This window comes from Embiotoca jacksoni, unplaced genomic scaffold, assembly GCF_022577435.1.
Source record: "Embiotoca jacksoni isolate LCO1_2020_lvr unplaced genomic scaffold, fEmbJac1.0.p SCAF_10, whole genome shotgun sequence".
Lineage (NCBI taxonomy): Eukaryota > Metazoa > Chordata > Actinopteri > Embiotocidae > Embiotoca > Embiotoca jacksoni.
In genome coordinates, this window is record NW_027185230.1 from 15,787,786 (window position 1) to 15,813,770 (window position 25,985).

The following is a 25,985-nucleotide window of genomic DNA, read 5'->3' on the forward strand; positions in this document are numbered from 1 at the left end:
TTCAGAGCGATCATTGAGCCGACAGGACCGGATGAGTTGAGCTTTCAGTCTGCTGTGAAGACTGATCAGCTGATCAACAGCTGACTGAAGTCCCTGAAGTGGAAAATCAATGCCGGTGCATCATAACAGAGAAAATGTAACTGTGGCAGGTTTACACCAGGTGACGTGTCTCTTTTATAGCCATTTATTATATGAATTGAATACAGTATGTGGCTACAAACAGGATTGAAAAAAAAAAAAAAATCAATATTTAAACTGCATTGGTCTATTTTTGTATTTCCATTGAGCACAGTAGAAGCTGACCGTCATCGCTTTATGATGACAGAGGGGAACCGTGTTGGCAAATAGTTGCTCGCCAGTTATTTAGCAACATTAGTGCTGACGTGAAGTTGTGTTTCCAGCTGTGTTACAGATGTGTACCGTGTTTAGTCTCCTGTAGCCGCTAGACGCTCCGCTGTGTGTCTGTCTGTCTGCCGGACAGTGTGCAGTGGTGCTGATTTATTAAACTGCAGAGTCTATCACATACTCTCATTTGAGCCACTGTTCATGAACAAATAAAAAAAAATGTATAATTTTTTTTTTTTTAAATAACAAATAAATATCCAACAAGCAGCGAGTCCAAACACTTTACAGTTTATTTTTTCCCCCCACTAAATGTTACAGCACATATAAAAGATATAAAATGATTTAAAGGTCAGTTTGGCTGAAGGTTGTATATTCTGCAGAGGGAAAACGCAGATAATAAAGTGGAGATGCAAAACAAATGTGTCTTCACACGACAAATAAATCAGTCAAACAAAACATCGACGCTACAGCGTTCATCACAATATAATTTAATCATAGTAGATAGTATTTACTTATTAACCAATGACGACCGTTTACTAAGGAATGATATGATAAAACTCATTGGGTTGTGTGTGTGTGTGTGTGTGTGTGTGTGTGTGTGTGTGTGTGTGTGTGTGTGTGTGTGTGTGTGTGTGTGTGTGTGTGTGTGTGTGTGTGAGAGTGGTAACATGTCGATCCCGGCTCAGTCCGTCATCACTACGGGGGGTCCACACATATAAATGATCTATCGTCCATGCAGCCTGCGTATTCCCGAGCATACGAAGCATCGCGGCTCTAATCTATATCGAGGTCCGAGTCCTCGTCGCTCGCGACGGACTGCACGATGGCGCCGTTGCGGACCGCCTTCGGGCCGACGGGGGACTTGTCGGGCAGCAGGCCGTACTCCTGCAGCAGGGCCTCCACGTCCACGGCGAAGAAGTCGTCCCCGAGTTGGTCCGTGAGCCGCACAAAGTTGCCGATCAGGTCGCCCGCCTTGTAGACGAGCAGCGCCGGCAGAGCGCTGTCTCGGAACAGCGTGCTCGTGCTGATGGCCGAGCTGCGTACGCTGCAGAACTTCACCAGCGGGTACTCCTGCGCCAGACACAGCAGGCTGCCGCTCATGGCCTCGCAGCCCGGCACCTCCGGCTCGTAGATGTGGATCATGACCAGCGTGATTTTGTCCTCCTTGTCGAGAGCCTCCAGGAAGTCCTCTCCGCTGACGAGCTCGTACACCCGCTCGAAGCGTTTGCCGCGGCAGAGCTGGCGCCGCATCTCTTCGATGCGCTGCATGCGGTAATGCTGGAGGAAGTCTTCGTCGTCATCTTCCTCCTGCAGCATGTTGTACTCCTTCATGGTCATCTGTGGAGCAGACGGAGCGAAACACGCAGTTAAATAGGAGAATTGTTAAACGCTTCAGAAGCATGCTCATTAGCGTGTTTGCCACAAAAAAATAAATACATTTGACGCCGTTTTCATTTCTGGCGATTGAATATGAATCTACAGCCGGCAGAGAGCGAACTTAGCTTAGCACAAAGACTGGAAACGGATGGAAACAGCTAGCCTGGCCCTGTTCAAAGGAAACAATATCCAACCGTAGGAACATCTACAATCTATTAAACATGCTGATAATTTAATCCGCTTGCAGATTTAAAAAGGGATGTTTAAAAAAAAAATAAATAAAAGTAAACTGTAAAAGTAGAAATTATCATCAGGCTATCAAATTTCCGACAGTCCTTGAACTACTCACGGGCACCAAATGCTTTACTACACTGGCAAGTGCTGCACAATTTCCAACAGGACATTGAAGCTCCGTTTTTTTTTGTTGTTGTTTTCATAATTTATTCGTTCCCCATCTCACTTACTTTGCCTTTGATTTTTTCCTGCAGCTCTTTCTGTTTGTCTTTGTCCTTTTCCAGGTCGAGGTCGGAGCGGCAGGTCATCGACAGCTTCTTGATCAGTCTTTCCATCTCTTTCTTCTGCTCCTGTTTCTGCTCCACCTCCAGCTGCTTGTACTTCCTCCAGTCGTTGATAACACCCTTTGGTCCTGAGACAGAAAAGCCCCAAAAAAAAAAAAAGTCACTGTCGCCACACGACATAATCTGATAGACGATCGATTGATTATAGTGAGGCAGCGCGATAGGAGACTTTTTTGTTGTTGTCATTTTAGAACAAATAAAAATAATCAAAAGGCAAATATTGAGTGAAATAAGTTTAAAACATTTGTATATATTTTTTTTTAAATGTATTGTCTTATAAAGAGTTTACTTTGTCTTCGGTTTGTCTTTTGTTGACACTAAAAAATAATGACGATTAAAAAGATAAAGACAATTACAGCAGTAGTTTTAGTGGGAACGCGTCAGCTCACCCGTGTTGACAGCACTTCCGTCTGCACTGTACTCTATCTCGGGCTGCTTGACGTCGGCCTCCCGTATGGTCTTCCTCTCCCCGTCCTCGTCTTCATTGTCGCTGCCTTCATCCTCACTGCTGCTGTAGTAGTACTGCAGCTTCTCCCCCAGTATCTTGTCATCCAGGGTAGTCATGACGACGGCTCACCTGTGGGGAGCAGGAAACCCACTTTCACTCTTCTCGTTCACAGGCTGCATATAAATAGACGTGGACCTCAAATCCTGGTGATTTGACTGATAATTTGCAAGTGACAACAACAACAACAAAAAAACAACAACAACGGTGCAGCATCACTTGCTTAAAAACACCCTCAGATTAACCACACTTTAGTCTGGCGGAGCACGTAATCCGGATTCACAGGTCAGATTAAAGGGTTTACTTCAAAATCAGGACATCCACACTAAACATAGCTTTTAGTAAGTGTGTCAGTTTATTAATTTGGGCTTGAAAGGCCTTTTATGATGCACTCATCCGTATGTAGGCCATCCTGTGTGCACAGATGGAAGAGAGACACTCCTCACAAACCACCACCCCCACAATCACATTTAACGTTTTGGTTTAGTTGCAATTTTCGTGACAATAAATGACATTTACACATATTTATTTATTGCTTTAAGAACATAATCTCTCCCAATGGGGCCTTTATTTAACCAAGACCTAACTCACCTCCGAGGATCTCTAGATTACTGATCGTTCAGCAAACTTGATGACTATCACGGTTATTTCATCAGCTGCTGACACTTTACTAAAAGAGGACGGAGACAATCCGATTAGTTTGTTTAATGTCAGCAGGACGAGGGCCGACTGGCGTTTGTTAAAGTCAGCTGGGTTAGCTTTAGCCAACCGAGCTGGCCGGGCTGGTTCCCCCCCTCCTCTGAGTAGACTTACCCGAAATGAGGTTGAATAATAACCGCGTTATAAACTGCTGTGAAACCGTACAAATCATTCTCCGCACGAAAACACTTTTCTTACCTTTTATCCAACCGACGTTATTAAAATGCCTCCAACGGTTTAACTTCAGCTTATCTTGCTCGTTTAGCTTCCCTCCCGACGGGCTGTGATGCCTTCACTGACATGTCGTAATGACGAAAATTAAAGCAATGCAAAATGTTGTCGGAGTTGCGATTTAAGAAATGTTTACTATATGTATGTACTGTAAAAAATAATAATAATAATAATAATAATAATTACTTGAATGTACAGCTCATTCTATTATTATATCCCGTGTTTAAATGTATATTATGTGATCGGTGTCCGCTTCCGGAGACATATTACTACGAAGATCCGACTTTACTGAAAGCACTTAAAGGCATCAGATTTGACGTATAAACATGGGGAGATGCTGGAAGTGGTGAGTACAGCTGTCACTCAAAAAGGAGTCTGCTGTTTTTATGGATATGCAATCCCTTCTGGACTAATAATGCGTGGTTCAGATATGTTTTCTGCAAAGCGAAAACATTTTTTTTTTTAGTATTAATATTATTATATTTGAAAATTAAACTGAGTAACATGTCAGATCTATTCTCTGCTCCCAAACTAAGAAAGCTATTAAGACACTAAATTTGTGCACCTCGTTGAACATATTTGTTTGACTGTTGTCATTTATTTGTTTTGATTTGTTTTTTTGTTTTTTTAAGCGTCATTTTGCAGTTCCCACTTTCACAACAAGGGGGCAATGTGACTGTAGTTTATACTACTGCCAAAATAACCACCGCTGCCAGCCCTACATATGCCAAGTCAAACATTTTGATCGTATTACAGAGAAATTAAAATATTCGCAAAAGGTTCCATAGCAGTAATTACAGGATATGGGTTCACCCTCCCTTCTGTTAATACGAATTACTGCAGGATTTAAATCATCTGGGAAGACAGATATTGTCCAAATGTATGTGTTTTTTCTGGACCTATATAATCTTTTATATATTCCAATTCCTAAACTAAAATGATCCAAGCTATGAGGTAACTGTGCTAAAATGTGGTTTTAATGTTTGTTGAAAAAGCAGCGCTACAGTCAAGGGTGAGTTTTTTTTTTCTTTTTCTCAACCATCAGTTTTCAATTTTGAGCCAAAAAAACCCGACAAAAGTGGGTGGGAACATGGAGGTGGGAGAGGACACTCAGGAGAAGAATAGAGTAAAAAAGATTTGAGTTGCTCCCAATTTAAATAAATGTCAATAATCCGCTTTATGTCTATAGTTTTATTTTAGTAAATGTTTACATTGCATTTCAATAAACTCTTAAAAAAAACAAAAAAACAAATCTAGAGACAGGACATACCTTTTATTATCAGACAGTGTGAACATGTATTTAATATTTCAGTTTTCAGGCACAAAGCATTTGACAAAAACACAAAATATGCTGATGGTGTGTTTGTTCAAGTGTGAGAGAGACAGAGATCAAGTAAAGAAAAAAGGTGAGCTGGATTTCATTGTGAGCTCTGAGTCCTTTGACTCTCCAGTGCTGTTCAGATCCGAATGGTTTCCTTGACACTCGTTTGTTGTTTGTCACCCGCCTCTTTTATTTACTTTCATTTCGGGATTTCATAACATAATCTTCGGGAGTTGGTAAAGGGTCATAGCTCATACTTCCATCCCTCATCGCCATCTTTTCCACTTTGTGAGTTGTCCTCTGTTGGGACTCTGAAAGCCACGTAAGGACACGTCCTGGTGTTGAGACAGACCAGTTTCTTGAGGGTGGCAGATTTCACTATGTCAAAGCCTATTTCGCCTCCGAAGGTGCTCGGCTTCCAGTAAACTGGAGAACATATAGGATTTCCCAGGAGCCCTTTGAGGGAGAAGGGGGCTCCCATCTCAACCATGCTTTCTCCAAATATGGACCCCGGCCGCGTCCTCTCCAACAGCAAGCCAGGATAAAATTCAACAGCGTCAATGTCACCGTAGAACTCTTCAAGCGCGTCGGCTATCTCCTCGTTATCTGCAAAAGGGATTCACAAGTGTTGATGAAAACATCTTTTATAGAGCGAATATCGTCTCCAGCAGGACTCCTGGAGAACACAGCTGTACTTTTACTTTTGAATTTGGTGTAAATGCGATAACAAAATACACATGTTGGTGAGAAATACAGCCTACGCAGCATATTTAATAGAGCTTTTGGCAGCTAAGAAAAACATGAATGCTTCTCTGGATCAATACTTTCTTCTCAGGTGTGTCAGTCATTTAAAAAAAAAAAAAAGTCTTTAAAGTCCTTCCAAAGGGAGCAGATACCGGTTTTCTTTTTTCCAGGAATGTGTGTTCAGCTGCTCACACGGAATTTTAAAAGCCGTGACTCACATTCGTTGAAGGCCGCGCTTGGCGTTGTGCGAGGCTGCACACAGAGCCGTTTGTCTTACCGGTGAATTGTTCGAATGACGTGTACGGCTTCAGGTTGAAACGCTTCCTGTACTCGTTGAACGGCTGCATGCGCAGATGGCGGGACTCCTCGATCGCTCCCACGGATACTTTGGTCATCATAGCGTGGATGTTGTGGCCGCCGCCGACCTGAAGGGCACAAGTGTGAGAATGAATGAAGGAGCTGACTTTTTTTTTTTTTTTTTGCCTCACAACGAACAAATTGTGCCATTCAAAGTACAATCTGTGCACACATGCTGGTTTGTACACAGAAACACACACTGAAAGGTCTCCTCTTACATCTGCAGTTTGGCATGCACACGCAAAATCACAGCTGAACCAGTAACCAGCAATTTTGTATTTAACATTCCATTAATTTGTTTCTAAGGATCTTTTCATTGCTGGTTGCATCCTGTAACCCAAAGGACAGGGAGAAAGGCACATCCACTGTATCGTGCTATTTGTTGGATTACCTGTTGGATTGTATGTTCATGTGTGATTGTAAAATATATACAATTGAATTTGAATATACATCTGAATTTTGCAAGTGAATGAATGACCTGATAAAATGTAATGAAACGAATTCCTCTTCCAGCCGAATCGTACATTTCATTCGATAATTATTATATAATATTCTGTTTCTGTTCAGTATATAAAACACGTTTGTAGCCATTAGTGTTAAATTTTATGACATCGTCTTCCTTTTTTACTTTAGATCAGTGAATATGACGATCCTCAGTTCAACCAACAGTTAATCCCACAACAGCACAAAAACACCATCGGTCACTTTAAACTGTCAACTTGTAATGATGCTAGTCACATCCAGGCCACTAATTCAGCACAACAGGAAACCTTAGTGCGAATGCCAAATACCTCTTCACGCCGATATTTCAGTCTGGCAATACTTTCGGTTCTGACAGTTTGAGTATCAGTTGTAACGTGTTGTCATTCCACTGTGCCCGTGGGTCGGTACCTGGCCGGCATTTTGCCGAGAGAAGGCATCGACCAGCTTCTCTATGCCGTAGTGCGTGAGGACAGACGTGTTGAAGAGGAACTGCGTGTACGACAGCTCGTCTCCGTCGATGAGGAAGCTGTCGGGCATCAAAGGGTGCCAGTGGTAGAGCTGGACGAACTCCAGAGCGATGCGGTTCCCGTACTGGAATTGAGTCTCAAACAGCATGGCGGGATCGAACTTGAGATGCAGCAGGTAGCCGCTGAGGTGCTGCACGTACTCCTCGATCACTATTCGTATGGTCTCACCTGAGGGGAACGTACGGAGACACAAAGAGGGAGAGCAGACCGAATTATTGTAATTATTATACACCTCACCCCGACATTGAATCGCGTCTGAACAGGTTCCGCCTAAAGTTTAGTCACACAAAATGTAGGCGTGCAGACGTACACTATTATTAAAAAAACAAAACATCAAGGACCGATTTTATAAAAGCACTAAATAAACTGATCTTTTGTATGTTAGATCAAAAGATTGATGTCATTTGCCTTTCGGAAGGTAAATAAACTGCAACGTATATTTGCATATTTTTAATACGCAAGTGAGATGTAGTAGTAGTTTCTTTGTAGAGTATTTTACATACATCTTAAAACATGTTTGGAGGGGATCTTTAGTGAATAAGCGTTGCAAAGAGAAAATCCACCATATATCACTTCATAATGGAGTATAAAAATGTATTACTGAGAAGTGATGGTTTTTGCGACGAGCCTGGCTAATAACTCTTTTACCTGGAGATGGTGGTGTTGGCTTCATTTACAAACAGTGCTACGGATCTTCTCGTGTAATTATCTACAAGATAAATGAACATATTTCCAGCTCACCGATGATGATGAGCCGTGAGGTCTGGAAAAGCTGGTCGTCGTCCCAGGTGGGATGTTCTGCTTTCAGGATGTCACAGACTCGGTTATGCTCCCTCAGCCACAGCGTGGCGAACATTCCCAAACCAGGAAGAAGTCCGAACACTTCCTGACCGATGGCCATCTGACGCTCCTCAGGGACCCCCGGAGGGTAGCTCATCTTAACGGCGGCATCGGCGACCGAGGGGGGGAACATCTCTCCATCAACTAACTGATGTGGAAAGATGAGAATGAATGACGACACTTTTACAACTCACTGCACAATCTGCTTGACAAAATCTTTTTCTAACAGTATGCTGTATGAATGATTTTAAAAAAGCACATTCAGCACATTTACATCTATGACAGTCCTCAGAATCAGTAATTACGGCACGAAGCGATAACATCAACTGCACTGAGTTACAGATTTGGCTGACGTGCTTGTTTGATAAATTACAAACGACAGTATTGTTTCACTGTAAATAATAAATTACAAGACCGCAGGTGCATTTTTTTTGTTCCTCTCTTGATCAACATGCTGAGATAAGATTCTTGATATAACTTTCTCCGCTCACTCTTTTACCTGATATTTCAGTTTTCCATCTTTGTGAAGCCGGAGGTGGAGCTGACGTTCCAGGCTGTCTCCGTAAATGTGCCCTGCATCCACCTGTGGGCGTCCCAGGATGAGACAAAACTAATTGTTGGTCAGGAATAGTAACTTCTTGGGAGTTTTTCTGCTCGTTCCCTGCCAGGGGGTAGAAACACTTCCAGCATTTTTAAGGATTGAATGAGACGCAGCCTGTTAATTCAGTGGATTATGTGACCTAAAACAAAGCCAGGTTAGCTGCTTTCCCCCCGTTTCCAGCTACCTAGCAGCTATTGGTAGCTTCACAGATAGACATGACAGTGGCAGCAGTCTTCTTAGTCAGCTCTCACCAGACACCAGACTGTTGTAGCTGTAAAATGGTGGATAAACTATTTTGAGTGTCGCAGCCATAAAAAAACTCCATTCAGTCCGATAGTATTTGGAAAGAGTCGCATGATTGAATTATTTCCTTCCAAGTTAACATCGGGCTGAACTGGACGTTAGCCATCTGAGCAGGCGGAGGTCTGTGCTTCACATGCTCTGCCAATAGAGCATGCCCAGCATGTATTCATCCAGCCATGACAACAGCGGGAATGTCTCACCAAACGCCAGATTTGAAAGCTCCATATACTGGAAATTACAGAGAGATGTATCTGCCGTGTGATCTGCAATATGTGATCTCATTTGGCCAAACAGCTCGAAAGTAACGTCCTGCACTATTTGGGATAACAGTTTAACTCCTCCTTTGTTTTTTTTCTTTTCCACGCAAAGTTTGAGTATTGTTGTTTGGAGAAAAAAAAAAAAAGAAGCTGTAAATGAACTAACCCCATGTGCCAGAGCCTTCGTGAAGCCCAGGCCCATGCGATTGTAGGTCTTAAAGAACTGGTGGGTGAAGTGCTGCGCGAAGAAGGCGAACATGAGGTTGGAGCCCTGGGGGTCAGGCCTGAACGTCCTTCTCTTCAGCAGCCTCTTAACCAGCAGCTCAGGGTTAGGCAGCCTATTGCTTCCTGAACAGAAACACTGTGACGTTACACGCAACACGAGGAAAAACACAGATAAACCTCGCATCTAGTCATAATACTGACGTTGTTAAAACCGGACTGATACAGTTAAACACAATTCAACCATTCAGGGTCAGAGCTCTGCATGTCACCGCGGGCAAAGGTTTAGCTTCTTGTAAAACAACGCTGATCGAAGGAGATGTTAAAATTAGACATATTTACTCAAGTACAGTACTTCGGTATAATATTTGGTACTTCATGCAGCCTTATACTTCTACTTCACTACATTTCAGAAGAAAATATTGTCCAGAAGATACAGATAAAAAATACAGACTACTTATTATTTAACTAATAAGATTAATATTTTATTAATATTCTGATTACACAAAATCATTCATAAATATAAAAATAAATATGAATACTCATTCCACCAATGAAATGATCATAGCATTACTATTAATAGGAAGAGTTGTGTAATATTTGTGCATTTTGGTACCAGAAAGCAAACAATGATTTGCATTGTGATACAGAAACAATACTTGTGTTGATACTTTACTATGACAAGTATCAACATGTTCTGCCTCAAAATGCCTTTTCTAATTGACAGAGGAGGCCAAAGTTCCTAAACATTTAATGTTGTTTGAAGATGTCTGGCCAATCTTTGCACAAATAAAATCTAATTTAATCTCTAATCTAATTTTGGATTTAAATCAGAAACTATCTGACCAGACATTAAATTTAGTGTCTGCTGGCAGATGTTTAAAATCGATTTCAGTTGCCACCAAAAAGGGTCCAATACTCTGGCCAATAAAAAAAGACGTTTACACTTTCAATTGTACTATGTATGATACGAGCAATATTATAATTTATGTGGAGTTGTGTTTCTGTCTACCTGATGGATGCAATTCCAACATTGGAAAAAAGTGGCTCCTTAAATCTGACCTTTGACCCCCATCAGTGTAGGGCAGTCCTCGGGCACCGGGGGCAGCAGCCGAGTGTAGTAGCTCAGATTGTAGTAGGATTCCCAGCTGAGGTAGCCATATTTTGAGTTGAAAGTCGGAGGTGTGGGTATTAAGGTGGACCTCGCTGTCGGTACAAGAAAAGAATTAACAGATATGTTGGGCACGTGACAGTCCAGAAAGAATTTCTCAGAAAGAACTGCTTGACTATGGACCTATTAAAACAATCCGCATGATGACATCCCGCAGGAAAGTGCAGTTGACGATGTCCCACAGCCATTGGAAATGGGTGAGGATGTAATGCAGCACATCTGGGCTGGGCTTCAAGAACTGACGCACCCTGGTCCTGAGCTCAGCTTTGGTGGGACAAAAAAACAACATGAAAAACAATCTCATTGTTACTGGAAATCACGGCACCGAGGGATTTAGAGTGGAAATTCACTCCACATAACAAAGTCATTATGTCATGTCGTTCACCAGAACCATGAGCAAGCTCAATCTTGCTTTCACAGCCTGTACGGTTCCAGACTTCTGAACAGCCACCCACGTCTCTGGATTCTTTGATTCACTGAATGAAGTGAAACGAAATTACATTTTGCTTTTATAATCAGGCCGGGCTGCACCAGGGTCCCAAAGCTGGCTGCGTGTTGGCTGGTTGGTGCTAATTAAATCAAAAAATTAGTTTGAGAAAACAAACCTCTGAAGCACGATATCAACATGAGGGTCTCGCTGTATTCTCATCAGCGGCTGCTGCGTCAAAATGAATAGCTTCACTTTTGGAGTTTTGTACTTTATGTCGTATTTCTCAACTAACTTGTATATAATTAAATCAAAGTTAACTCTCAACAAGAATACAAAATAAACATATTTTACAAAATGTGGAAGTGTTCCTTTGACATGGCCTGCAGCTCCATAACGATGTTTCACAGTTGATTCTGGAGCCACATATGTTGTTCTACCTTATGCAAGAAGTGAAAATATTATTTCAGGACTTTCCCTCAGCCACAGCGTGGCGAACATTCCCAAACCAGGAAGAAGTCCGAACACTTCCTGACCGATGGCCATCTGACGCTCCTCAGGGACCCCCGGAGGGTAGCTCATCTTAACGGCGGCATCGGCGACCGAGGGGGGGAACATCTCTCCATGTCTCCATGTCCATCTCTCCATGTCCAAAAGTGGACTGAGTTATAACTAACTCAGTCCACTTTTCCTGTTTGACTTTGCTTGGCCTTTCGTCCCTTCTTTCCCTCCCTCTGGTCTTTCTTGATCATCCGTTTGGTTTTTTTACGCACAATGCGACTGTCTGCCAAAGACTTCACATGTGAATAAGGACTACAGCATGTTTGGTTCTTCAATGAGAAGCGAATCAACAGAGATAAGTGTCTCAGTGATGAGATAGGCAGAAGGAGCAGCTCTGATCCAGCTGCCGTTGCTCCAATTTCTCTAAATATTTGAGTCTAGACAAGAGGTTTTAACTCTGTGAGCCAGGAGCTTTGCTGCCAATATATCTGGGTTTAACAATAACATGAAATTGTCCTTTTCAACGACTATTTCCGAATAATATTTCAAATTCCTCAAAAGTGCAGGAGCAGCAGAGGATATGAGAACTGGCTTCATGAACATGAGAGGACTCACGGATGGTGCAGTTTTCTCCGTAGAAGCCGGTGCGAGTGCAGTCACACTCATACGTGTCCTCACGATAGCGAACACACACACCCCAGTGCTGACAGGGGAAATAACAGCATGGGTTCACTGTGGGTAACAGGAAGGAAAACTCATGTCAAATATTTATAGAAGGCAGGCAAGTGGATCATACATGAAGCTGGGGCATGGGAGGAATCTAAAGAACATATGTTGAATATTATATAATAGTATAATAATGGCTTCCTGCAGATAGATTTACTTCCCACACAAAAGCATCTGTCTATGCTGCAAAAAAACAACAACAAAAAAATTCTGTCTTTTAGCCAGATCTTAAGTCACAGATGGAGTTTTCAGGGTTTGCTTTTATTAAATAGATCTGCCAATAAAGCAAGATAGTCCCATGTTAATTCTTACTCAGTACAATTCTTGTTTTTTAGGAAGTATGTAGAAACTATTGTAAGTATCAGCCACATTAGTACAAATATGACAGTATATTTGAGCTGGAAATAATCTCAGCCTTTATCATACAGTGTGTGTTATTAACACTTCATTTTACAAGGCCATCTTGGTACATATATAAATATATATATATATATATATATATATATACTTCCCAAATCATTTGTCAAAACTGTCCTTGGGAAGACCTGTTATTTAATTTATTTAAAAAAATAGAGATACAGTTCAGAGACCAGTGTTCAGTTTAAAATCTATTGTTGGTTTCCAGAATACCACTAAAACTGTTCCAATTTAAACCTTAGAAAATAATTATTCCCCATGTACTACTTACTGCACAAACTTCCTCAGAAATCTTAAGAAAAGGACTGGAAATCTTTTTATCAAAAAAATAAAATGTTACCTCATACACTTTTACTTGTTTTAAAGCAAAAGTTTGACATTTTGGTAAATAGTTTAGCTTAGCTTAGCACAAAGTCTGGAAACAGGTTCTCAGCAACAACAGCAGAATGATTTGTACACTTTGGTTTTTGTATGAATTACACTGAGATATGATGTGTTACTAGGTGAGGTTAAGGAAAGCAGGCACACATACTTTGTTCCCTTTAGCCAAAACAGGGTCGATTGTTTCCTCCCATTTCCAATCTTTATGCTAAGCTAAGCTAACCAGCTGCTAACTGTAGTACCACACGAGGCCTAATGGACAGAGAGACAGAAAGAGAGTCTTATCATCAAACTCTTAACTACAATCCAAACGGTGTACAAAAGATACGATATTTATATATATATATATATATATATATATGTATATTAGATATATATAAAAACAAAAAACTTTACAAGTCAACAAAATGAGGGTGGGAAGAAAAACAGCCACATGTAAGAAGGCCTTTGTTATTGTTATTTCAGAAACGGTGTACAAAAGATAAGATTCATGTTAAAAAAAAAAAAAAAAAAACTTTACACATGAGTGTGGGAAAAAAATCAGCCACATGAATGAAGGCCTTTGTTCTTTCATACACAGAAACAGAGGAGGGTTAGGAAAGGGGGGGGTGGGTGTTAACACATTGACAAGATACAAGCAAGTAGCAAGATGAGAACATAAATCCTCTCAAATTACAGCATGACGACAGATAACGCAATACTGGGCTTTCCTTCACCTCAAGATTTATGCACCAATTAACTCCCAAGTTTATAACAGATTAGTTCAGGGTGCAGCAGTGCAGATATGCACGTCATGTGAACTGTGTGATAAACTTTATAAAAACTTCCAGGCTGCCACTTCTGATAAGCATTGCAGTAAAAAAAAAACTTTTATATAAATCCCTGCACAAGCAGAGATGCCTGTGCCATCCTCCTGTCTCCCTGCAGCACACGCACATCAGCAATCACATCTGACAGCTATGTAAACAACATGGATGATGGAATTTAAAGAGTGAAAAAAAGTTCAAATCTCCCACACGGTTTTTCACCTTGCACGAGATTAATTACTGACTGAGTCAACAGTTTATGGGAAAAAGTTATTCTTCTGTGACGCAAGTCGAGTAAGTAAGTCTTCCTGTGTGGGCAACGACCACCATCAGTGATGTAACATTTCAGTCTGAAATAATAAGACTTTGGCTGTGGATCAATTCTGAACTCAGATGTAGAGAATGAACCGGGAGAGACACCTGTGAGGGGGTGATAACCTTCGCCCTCAGGGCTGGATGGTGTACTGTGTATGTAAGAGGTGTGATGGGATGAGACGTGGCCCGACAGGAAAAGTCTGTTCGGGGGGGTTTCAATGCAAGAAATACATCCATCCAGAAATGTGTTGGTGCTGAGTGTTGAAATCGTATATGGACGTGAACTAAAAGATCAAATACTTTGTATTTAAGTAATTACAGTACTGTAATTACAGTAATTAAACTCTGAAACAAGTTGGTAGGCCTCATTATGCTGTGTGTCCTTACAGAAGAGCGATAAAGTGACATACATGTCAATTATTATTTTTTTCTAGCTCTTGATACAATGTTAAAGTGCCAGGAGCCGGCCTGCCAGGGCCCGTCTTTGTTATCTGTGTTACAGGAATGTCTAGTGGCTGCTTAACCCACCCTGCTCAGAGGAAGACCTGAAAAACCCAGAGGGTTAATGAAAACACACGCATGCACGCACTGTGATTCAAACCACGCATGTGTTTGCTGCATCAGACTAGGCAGCTATACCTAAAGCACCCAGTGCCAAAGTGCAGGATGAAACCCACCTGTGACCTTTCACCTACCTATGCTGGAGGTAACTTCATCACCCCTGCAGGCAGGCTCCCGCAGCAGCAAGAGGAGAGCACAAACTGATCCTAGGACGGAGGCTTCAGGAAAAGTTTCAAATCAATGAGAGCCTGACAGCAGATGAAGCAGTCACACAAAAAGTAAGCAAAAAAAAAAAACAGTCAGTGCTTACCTCTCATTACAGCAGCCTCTGTTCAGGAGAATTTAATTCCATAAAACAAAAGGGAAAAGTAATCCAGACTTTAAGCAGGAGATGCGGGCTGGTTCAGAGCAGCGAGGAGGAGATGCAGCTGCTGAGGGACAGCCAGAGAGACACCTTGAGGGACAGAGCAGCAGGACCAGCTGTCCAACAGATTAATTCCTGTCTGTGAGTGCTGCAGCCCCGCCGCACTGCGCCTTCACCTTCTCACGGCGAAAAACAAAGTGGGGAGAAAGTGGGACGGTGGCTTCAGCCAAGTGCAGGTTGTTTCCAGTTCTTTATCGCCTCCTGCTGGTCCTTCCCGGCTTTCTTTATATTTCTATATATCAAATCAGAGCCTTGGCAACAAGGGACTTTCCTCACCTACTCAAGGCACCATTCATTTTAATTGTTTGAAAGCCTTTTGATCCATATACCCTAGGGGTATCTGGTCCGGTAACATGTGATACACAGGCTGAACAGCACTGTGGATCTGTGGTTCACTGTGGATCAATGAAGAAACATACGATGAGAAGTCTTCATCAAGCCAGCGCCATTTTATTCTTACTCTATATCAAAATATGTTCCTATACTACACTCGTACATTAGTATTCAAAACAATAGGAAAATACAGAAAAGTGCAAATAAAATATCAGTCATTAGAACAAAATAAATAATATTCTTTCTGTTACTCAAATAAAATGTGTGACTATCAAAAATACCAGATTCACAACAACTCGTACTCCGTTGGCAAAAAGCACAACATGGCGGTTGGTGGCGGCAACGGCTGAACAGCAATATAAAAGAAACTCAACATTTTATGGTGAAACTCATTTCTAAACACTGACAGCTGTAACATTTTATGTAACATGAAAATACGTATATATGCATATGAAATAATTTCTCAAAGTTACGCAAAATTACATTCACAACCCAGCTTTACGACATGTAACGGCTAACTGGTATCTTAACGGCGGCCGTTACTCTCAAAGTCACTGGGTTTAACTACACACTCCGACATCACACATCTATCACAGTCATCTCAAAACACAGCAAAAGTCGTTCCTGAAATATTCAGCTTAGTGTGACAGTGAACTTAAAGAGTCGTAAACTTATTTTACAGTACCTGTGGCTCAATGAAGAAACATCCGATGAGGTAACGTCTTCATCAAGCCAGCGCCATCTTGTTCTGACTCGCGCTACTTTGGGCTCGAAGGGAAACTTCACGATGCGTTCAAGTACATCCGGTTAGCGTAGTTTCTTCAGCGGTATCTCCAAAAAATAAGACGGGTGTCTGTTTCATAATAATAATAATTATTAAAAAAAAAATTTGCGACAGCGGTTTCAACCTATTACACTCTCCCCTGCTTCAAGAGATGTCTCCGGACATCCAGAACCAAACTAACACAAGTAATGTCTAGTAGTCAAGAAAGTTTGATGGTCAATGCAGTCCTTGTAGGAGTGCAGGTAAATGTCTTCAGTGTACTTTAGTGTCTTTGTCGTCACAAGTCTAACATGTCCATAATGGTGTAGGGTAGTAAACACGGCCCATGAACAGCTGGGTAATCGTGGCATGGGGGTACAGGACACGGGCAAACATCAGGTTTGCTCCCGGGCCTCCAGGGCTGATATGGCGGGTACATGTGAGCATTTCTCGAGGTTTCCTGGCTCTCTTCCCCCCTCTGATGGCTCCGTGACAAGCCCACTTGTGTCCACCTGCTCCTCTGAACTCACCTCCTCCATACTGCCATCCCTTTGCTGGTTCCTCCCGTAGTTCCTCTCAGCTGGGTGGTGCAGCCGACGGAATCCGCGTCCGGTACCGCAACCGGGTCAGAGTCAAGCAGCTGCTGCATTTGGGCCGTCTCTGTTGGGCCGTCTCCCGTCAATCGTCTCATTGGCTGAAACTCCTGGAGCACCGAGTTCACGGTTCATCTTTGAAGCGTCCTGTTCAGACCCGCAGCGGGAGACTCCCCTGCGGGGTGATAAGTGGGGTTTGTTGGAGGGTGACAGATTCCTGCCAAATGTTTTGGAAGTCTTTGGAAAAAGTTCTCGAAGTTGAAAACCTCGACGACAACAACGGTGGACTTTTTCCCGTCACCTACTCAAGGCACCATTCATTTTAATTGTTTGAAAGCCTTTTGATCCATATACCCCAGGGGTATCTGGACCGGTAACGGCACTGCGGATCTGCGGTTCACTGTGGATCAATGAAGAAACATACGAGGCGGTAAAGTCTTCATCAAGCCAGCGCCATTTTATTCTTACTCTATATCAAAATATGTTCCTATACTACACTCGTACATTAGTATTCAAAACAATAGGAAAATACAGAAAAGTGCAAATAAAATATCAGCAATTAGAACAAAATAAATAATATTCTTTCTGTTACTCAAATAAAATGTGTGACTATCAAAAATACCAGATTCACAACAACTCGTACTCCGTTGGCAAAAAGCACAACATGGCGGTTGGTGGCGGCAACGGCTGAACAGCAATATAAAAGAAACTCAACATTTTATGGTGAAACTCATTTCTAAACACTGACAGCTGTAACATTTTATGTAACATGAAAATACGTATATATGCATATGAAATAATTTCTCAAAGTTACGCAAAATTACATTCACAACCCAGCTTTACGACATGTAACGGCTAACTGGTATCTTAACGGCGGCCGTTACTCTCAAAGTCACTGGGTTTAACTACACACTCCGACATCACACATCTATCACAGTCATCTCAAAACACAGCAAAAGTCGTTCCTGAAATATTCACCTTAGTGTGACAGTGAACTTAAAGAGTCGTAAACTTATTTTACAGTACCTGTGGCTCAATGAAGAAACATACATGAGGTAACGTCTTCATCAAGCCAGCGCCATTTTATTCTGACTCGAAGGGAAACTTCACGATGCGTTCAAGTACATCCGGTTAGCGTAGTTTCTTCACTGCTATATATATATATATACATATATATATATATAGCAGTGGGTACGGAAAGTATTCAGACCCCTTTAAATTTTTCACTCTTTGTTTCATTGCAGCCATTTGCTAAAATCAAAAAAGTTCATTTTATTTCTCATTAATGTACACTCAGCACCCCATCTTGACAGAAAAAAACAGAAATGTAGAAATTTGTGCAAATTTATTAAAAAAGAAAAACTGAAATATCACATGGTCATAAGTATTCAGACCCTTTGCTCAGTATTGAGTAGAAGCACCCTTTTGAGCTCGTACAGCCATGAGTCTTCTTGGGAATGATGCAACAAGCTTTTCACACCTGGATTTGGGGATCCTCTCCAGTTCCGTCAGGTTGGATGGTGAACGTTGGTGGACAGCCATTTTCAGGTCTCTCCAGAGATGCTCAATTGGGTTTCGGTCAGGGCTCTGGCTGGGCCAGTCAACAATGGTCACAGAGTTGTTCCGAAGCCACTCCTTTGTTATTTTAGCTGTGTGCTCAGGGTCATTGTCTTGTTGGAAGGTGAACCTTCGGCCCAGTCTGAGGTCCAGAGCACTCTGGAAGAGGTTTTCTTCCAGGATATCTCTGTACTTGGCCGCATTCATCTTTCCTTCAATTGCAACCGGTCGTCCTGTCCCTGCAGCTGAAAAACACCCCCATAGCATGATGCTGCCACCACGTTTCACTGTTGGGATTGTATTGAGCAGGTGATGAGCAGTGCCTGGTTTTCTCCACACATACCACTTAGAATTAACGCCAAAAAGTTCAATCTTGGTCTCATCAGACCAGAGAATCTTATTTCTCATAGTCTGGGAGTCCTTCATGTGTTTTTTGGCAAACTCTATGCGGGCTTTCATATGTCTTGCACTGAGGAGAGGCTTCCGTCGGGCCACTCTGCCATAAAGCCCCGACTGGTGGAGGGCTGCAGTGATAGTTGACTTTGTGGAACTTTCTCCCATCTCCCTACTGCATCTCTGGAGCTCAGCCACAGTGATCTTTGGGTTCTTCTTTACCTCTCTCACCAAGGCTCTTCTCCCACGATTGCTCAGTTTGGCTGGACGGCCAGGTCTAGGAAGAGTTCTGGTCGTCCCAAACTTCTTCCATTTAAGGATTATGGAGGCCACTGTGCTCTTAGGAACCTTGAGTGCTGCAGAAATTATTTTGTAACCTTGGCCAGATCTGTGCCTTGCCACAATTCTGTCTCTGAGCTCCTTGGACAGTTCCTTCGACCTCATGATTCTCATTTGCTCTGACATGCACGGTGAGCTGTAAGGTCTTATATAGACAGGTGTGTGCCTTTCCTAATCAAGTCCAATCAGTTTAATGAAACACAGCTGGACTCCAATGAAGGAGCAGAACCATCTCAAGGAGGATCAGAAGAAATGGACAGCATGTGAGTTAAATATGAGTGTCACAGCAAAGGGTCTGAATACTTATGACCATGTGATATTTCAGTTTTTCTTTTTTAATAAATTTGCACAAATTTCTACATTTCTGTTTTTTTCTGTCAAGATGGGGTGCTGAGTGTACATTAATGAGAAATAAAATGAACTTTTTTGATTTTAGCAAATGGCTGCAATGAAACAAAGAGTGAAAAATTTAAAGGGGTCTGAATACTTTCCGTACCCACTGTATATATATATATATATATATATATATATATATATATATACAAAAAAAAAATTACAATTTTTTTTTTATTATGAAACAGACACCCATCTTATATACCAGTATATACTTATATAATATATATATATTATATATGTATATATATATATATTTGAGATAATATATATATTATATATATATATAATATATATATATATATATATATAATATATATTATGTATATATATAATATAAATATATACTGGTATATAAGATGGATGTCTGTTTCATAATTTAAAAAAACGTTGCTACAGCGTTTTCAACCTATTACACATACAAAATAACTTTATATTTTTGTTAATTCTAATTTATCTTTCAGGTTATGTTCCCTAATCCAACGGTTAAATGGTTATTTATTAGCTAAGCTATATATATAGTATAAATAAATGTTGTATGAAGGAATAATTCTAATGTCCTAAAAATGTTTAATACCACATTTAAAAAAAAAGTCTGTGTGGAAATGTAAACCTCCAGCTGAAGCCCCAACATTTTTATTCTAATCTATAGATTTCAACACAGATTTGACAGCAACCCCGTCAACAGTACAGGAAACAAGAAGACATGTGGTACAAGATTTACAACCTTAAAATGTGAAAATCAGGAGGACTAGTTTGGCAGCGCAGAGTAGAAACCCTGCAGCAGGTATGTTGAGAAATACTGCAGCTGCAAATTCATTGCAGGTTTACCTTAAAGCAGAACTCCCCCTGAAGACCTTGAAGATTTCTGGTTGAATCTCAAACATGCCTCTACAGATAAACACGAGCACCACCTCTGACCTACCTTAAAGCAGAACTCCCCCTGAAGACCTTGAAGATTTCTGGTTGAATCTCAAACATGCCTCTACAGATAAACACGAGCACTACCTCTGACGGCCGGTTTTCCTCGCCGCGATGCCTCTTCGGGCAGTTTCCAGCTGCATCCATAAAACAAATCTTTGGACTCACTTGTAAACAAACGGTCTCTCCAGATTTCAGCAGTTTGGCCCCTGACAAATATTTAGATTTGTTTTGTCGTCGAGGATTTTTTCCAAGCCACAAATTGCCTTTTTACTGAGACACGCTAGGCAGGAGAGGGTGTTTGGTACAAACTCTGGGCAGCTTGAAAACAATTCACCCTCGACCATGGGGGAGTACGTCTACATTCAGGGGCCCCTCGGCACCTTTGGGCCCCCTGAATGTAATCCTCTCCCCTTCATCACATAACAATAACACTGTTGACTGTGTTTCTTGGTTGTTTGTATATAATATATATAGATATATACTGTACTGTATATACTGTGCATTTTATATTTAATATTTTTTACTATTTTATCGCTTTTCTATTATTCTATTATTATCTTATTGCTTCTGTATGCTGCTGTAGCGGAAAAAAAATTTCCCCTCAGGGATTAATAAAGTAACTTTAAGCAGCTTTTTAAAGCAGCTGTTGGATAAATATACTGATATTTAAACAATGCTGTCAACAAATGACTGTCTCGATCAATCTGCAGTGAGACATGTTTGAATCCAGTTAGAGGAGCGAGATCACACACACACATTAAAAACAACTACAAACTGTGCAGCTGCAGTTTGTTGTCACTTCATGTCTGTACTTTTTTTTTTTTATATGGATTTGTGGTCATTTCGTCTCTTTGTATTATTTCCAATCTTTTCGAGGTTGTTTTAAGACTTTGAGGTCATTTTGCATCTCATTTGTGTTGTTTTGTATCTCTTGTTGACATTTTGCATGTGATAACGACAGACCCAAACACAAAAGGACCAGAAAGGACCCTGGGACCTCGAAGGCCTGATCGGGAACATGCCCGTTACAGTATGTTTGCTAGTGTAACCATTTAATGAGGCGTTTATTGATCATATGACATAAATGGAGCTATCCAGTGAGAATCGTTTCACAGCATCGTGTTGCCACATTTTAATCCAGTGATTTAACAGAAATTCTTAGTTTAGCAGGCAGATTAGATCGTTTGTATGTTTGTACCCCAGCAGCTCAGATCCCATCACAAGACCTCCAGTATTGATACAGACACTTGTGTTTCTGAAAACCTTTTATTTTAGGTTTCTTTACTGTTTTGACACAAATACCCAAACCCATTTTTTTTTTTACTGGAACTTTGTACAAATGAACAAAGTGTTAATAAACGTCACCCTGTGCATTTTAATCTGTTGATAACATCAATCACGAGACAAAAAAAGCTTTAAAGATCAAGAGGCAAGACAAACTCCTGTTTAACATCACATTTATTTAACCAAAAATGTGTCTTTTAGGAAGAGCTGGAGGCGGCCACGGCAGCACGTCGGGGTTTTGGAGTGGTGCCTTCCCGGAAACCATTCCTGGAAAATGAAGGAAAACAAGAGATAATGCTACCGACAGTAATCTGATTCAGGTAAACATGGTGAACAACTCAGTGCTTGTTATTCCACATCAGTCATTAACATCTCAGATTTATTCACAAAATAAAATCTTTACTTTATCGCTCACTGTTTATTTCCCTGTCAGTAGTTACAGGCTGGTTATCCAACTGGCTGATGATTAATTCTCAACTGTAAATATTATTTCTCTTACTTAACTTAAGCAGAAGATAAACAAGTGGGCAGCACTTTCTCAGAGTGGATTTCAAGTTTAATGTCACTGATCTCATCTTAAAATGCCGCTTACCTCAGAGAAAATACTGATATCATGTGAGTTCATTTGTTCAGACATTTTTTTCTTCACCATCATTGGTAAGCAGCACAGACGAGTCTTAACAGTGGCTATAAACAGGCTGTCAAAGGACTTTTAACTTGGCAAAGAAAAAAATCTAAACATGTTGTAATACAAACTGATTATGGATGAAAATGATCTTTTAAATTGTTTGACAGGAAGCAGGAATCCTAAACAGTTTTACAGTCTTCACCGCAAAATGAGTGAGGATGGAAAGAAAACTCTAGTTTTGGCCGACCTGCAGTCGATCCATCATGTTACCAGATATTTAGTTTACTATTGTGTTTCTAGTCTCCTGATGAGAAGCTGCGGTGTTGGGTACTTTCAGTTCGGAAAATGTTTCATAAACGTTTGTTTAAAATTGTTTATACCAATATTTGTTGCGCAAACACCATATTTTCTTCCCAAACTAACAGAAACACTAATAATCATATGGTCAAAATAAAAAAAGTAACTAAATATTTCTGTCTAACTTCTCATTTTTACCCACTCGTCACGTGTGGACATGAACATATTCTTGCAGTTAAAATAAGCAGGAATCTTGCTTATATTTATTATCATTATGTTAACACAACTTGCTGGCAAATCCACTGTTAGCATTTGTAATTTACAACAATCAAGTTTTAGATTTACCAATTATTGATTTACAGCAAACAATGTTTTGTTAAATCAATTACATATTCTAAGTCCTGGTGTCGAGATGACCGTATTACTCATAAAATGGCAACGATAACCCGTTTCACCAGTCTGACATAAGGAGCCCAGCAACAGCAAACAAACTTTTCACTGCAGAATTAACAGACCAAGTAGCATAACTACAAACACTTGTAGTCCTGCTCTGATTTTTTTTATTATCGCCTGACATCTAACATCAGCGCATCTCACCTGAATCTACGGTAGACGACCTTCAGGTGTCTCAGACGGCCGGTGCCAGTGGTGTTCCTCCTCTTGGCCTTTGCGCTCCAGTTGTCTGCAAAACAAAACCAAAAAAAAACAACAAACGTCTTTATGAATTTATGATTCACATCAGCGTACAGCTGGATGTCGGACCCAGTGTGTTACTGTCTGAAGAGGCCGCCGGCTAAGAGGCTGAACTGAATTGAGTTTTTGAAATCTTAATTCTACGCTGTGCACTTTTACATTTTATTTATATTTAATCTTATTTTTTTTTATCGCTTCTGCTGTAACGAATAAACCCCCCCCATGCACATCACTACACACATATTCTCCCGCCTGTTTTTAGGTGGGGGTCAGGGGTCACCACCATCACACCGTCGTGCAATAAGTTTTTGAAAGTCTTTCACCATCTTTAGGCTACTCACACTTTCTCTTGCGCTTCTCGGGGTAGCCACACTTGCCGCAGGAGGACTTCTGCAGGTGGTAGGCCTTGGAGCCGCAGCGACGGCACAGGGTGTGCGTCTTGTTCCGGCGCTTACCGAAAGATGATGTTCCCTTCGTCTGAGAGGCGAAAGGAGAGCGAGAGGGTCAGAGACAAACTCTCAAAACACACCTCGGTGTAAACAACAACAACAACAACAAATCTACAGCGGTCTTGTCTCAGTTAAGAAGTATGAATCACAGAACACTCATTTGTTCAGACATTTGTGTTTGAGAACATCACCGACAAGACAAAAAAAAAAAGCACCGTAACTCACAACCACCGAGCTAACATGCTGTCCTCCGACCTATAAACAGTCCCGTGTGTTTCCATTGACCACTGTGGAGAAAGCTAGTTAGCAATTTCCCAAGCTAATGCCGCAAACTTAAACATTATATATATATATATTAAAAAAAAAAAAGAGTCCGGAATTCAGTCTTTCGCATTTAAAAAGGTTACAGCAGTGTGTATTTTAGTGACGTTATGTGGTCTTCTTCCGGCTAACTTAAGCCTGATCTGGACGCTGAACCTCAACGCTAATAGCAGCAAACCAAATGCTGGACGGCTGAGACCGGGAATAACGTTAAATTGAATTAAAATGAAGTTTCATCTTAAAAATACTTCAACCAAACGATAACGGAGTTTATCCGACAGCGGATCACCAACAGTGCGTGTCAGATGAACGACGTATTAAACAGATGTTTAGCGATTTCTGTGCGCCAGCATTGCTTCTCACCATCTTCGTCCGGTGGCTAAGGGAAAAGAGACCGGAAGCAGAGCCCGCGCTGCATCAAATTACATCCGTGCTGCTTCCTGTGTAACACAGAAATGTGACCTCTTGTGGCATTTTGCTTGTGAAAACGTTTGAAAAAGCACTGAAAATACTCATTGAAAGGTAAAATGAGTTTAACTTTTTTGATACGTTCATTTGAGTGTATTTACAGAAAAATAATCTCTTTAGTGCATTTCTATTCATTTATATCTAAATATCTAAAATGTTTTATTATGAAAATACAAACCTACATGTGACTGGGCAGTCCAAAAAAAAAAAAAATTGTTTACAGAATCTTTAGAATTGATCATCCTGTCATCATTGATTCTGGGAATTTATTCATTATGGATTCAGATGAGAAGGTAAACAAACAAAACAAAACAAAACAAAACAAAACAAAACAAAACAAAAAAACCCCACAAAAACAATACCTACTTAAAGATTTTTTTTGAGACACTATCTTCTGACCTAAGGCAATTAATCATGGAGTCGAGAGAGGTCTTTTGAGTGGCATTGACATTTTAGGATGGGCGTCTGAAAGGAAACATTCAGTGCAATGGTCTGCGTGCATTGGCCTCCTGTACAGTACTCTGTTCATGCACAACAGGAGCACTTTCAGAGCTTTTTGATCCACATCACAAGCTGTGGTTACGAAAAGAGTAAGATTGCAGAAGATCAAACAAGAGTCTTTTGTATTGCGTCTGAACTCAATCGTAAAAAAGGGCTCAGATATCTGAAGGGAGCAGAGAGTCAAATCGTGCTCTACTGCATCAAGAGAAGAGATCAGCCTCTCTTTTTTTGGAGATTTTTTTGGTTAAGTCCAACCGGGTGGACCCCCTGGGCAGACCCAGAACGTGCTGGAGCTGCCAGGACAACAAATCCCATCTGGCCTGGTTTCATCTAAAGAGCTGCAGGCCTTGGCTCGCTTTAAGGTCATCTGGGCTGTACTTTGCTCTCCCTGTTGGCACTCAGACCTAAACCCAGATAGAGAACAGATTGAGGAAGGACTAAAAATAAAAATAAAAAGCTTTCAGATGAGTGTTTTCATCTGACTTTTAAAAACAACCATTGCAGGTTGCTGGAAAACATGTCTCCCTTGATCAATATGTGTCTGTCTGAAGAGGGCTCAATAGAGGCCAGCTGGTCACTTCAGGCTAGTTTTTCAAATTCCCACATATCAGGTAAAGAAAGAAAAGATGCTCACACTCTACCATAATATGATGTTCTAATCAAAAATGAATCCCACCAGATAGACACGCTGCTGCAGTAACTGGAAACAAGGAGAAAATCAAATCTCACAGACACTGACCAGACAAGTCCTAAAGACCTTGACAGCAGAGGATTCCATCAGTTTGGCGTGCCTGCTTTGTTTGGCTCTGCAGGTCAGTCCATTTCTGAGCAGCATGTGACAGTTCATCGGGTACTTCTTCAAACATCCATTAAAGTTTGAATGGATACGTGCTGCCCAGACTGGAGCAGATGGACTTTGATGACATGATC

General features: G+C 41.0%; 2 protein-coding genes and 2 non-coding genes across 4 annotated transcripts; all 4 read right to left on the bottom strand.

Moving 5' to 3' along the window:
* Positions 1-617: 617 nt before the first annotated feature.
* pdcl (phosducin-like) lies at positions 618-15,236 on the bottom strand. The gene is made up of 14 exons (XM_069160496.1): positions 15,006-15,236; positions 14,830-14,913; positions 12,105-12,221; positions 10,685-10,825; positions 10,453-10,596; positions 9,335-9,516; positions 8,507-8,590; positions 7,909-8,155; positions 7,049-7,335; positions 6,078-6,225; positions 5,308-5,662; positions 2,690-2,874; positions 2,187-2,368; positions 618-1,683 (listed from the first exon to the last, which is right to left on the bottom strand). The coding sequence occupies exons 1-14, from the start codon at positions 15,010-15,012 to the stop codon at positions 1,120-1,122; spliced, it is 2,727 nt and encodes a 908-aa protein (XP_069016597.1). The 5' UTR covers positions 15,013-15,236; the 3' UTR covers positions 618-1,119.
* Positions 15,237-21,854: 6,618 nt separating this feature from the next.
* Positions 21,855-24,513, bottom strand: rpl37 (ribosomal protein L37). Its single transcript, XM_069169514.1, has 4 exons — positions 24,450-24,513; positions 23,658-23,793; positions 23,221-23,305; positions 21,855-21,965 (listed from the first exon to the last, which is right to left on the bottom strand). The coding sequence occupies exons 1-4, from the start codon at positions 24,450-24,452 to the stop codon at positions 21,896-21,898; spliced, it is 294 nt and encodes a 97-aa protein (XP_069025615.1). The 5' UTR covers positions 24,453-24,513; the 3' UTR covers positions 21,855-21,895.
* LOC138212591 (small nucleolar RNA SNORD72) lies at positions 22,284-22,362 on the bottom strand. Its single transcript, XR_011179467.1, has one exon. It is a non-coding gene; the product is annotated as a small nucleolar RNA SNORD72 (small nucleolar RNA).
* Positions 23,885-23,965, bottom strand: LOC138212596 (small nucleolar RNA SNORD72). The gene has a single exon (XR_011179470.1). It is a non-coding gene; the product is annotated as a small nucleolar RNA SNORD72 (small nucleolar RNA).
* Positions 24,514-25,985: the final 1,472 nt, after the last annotated feature.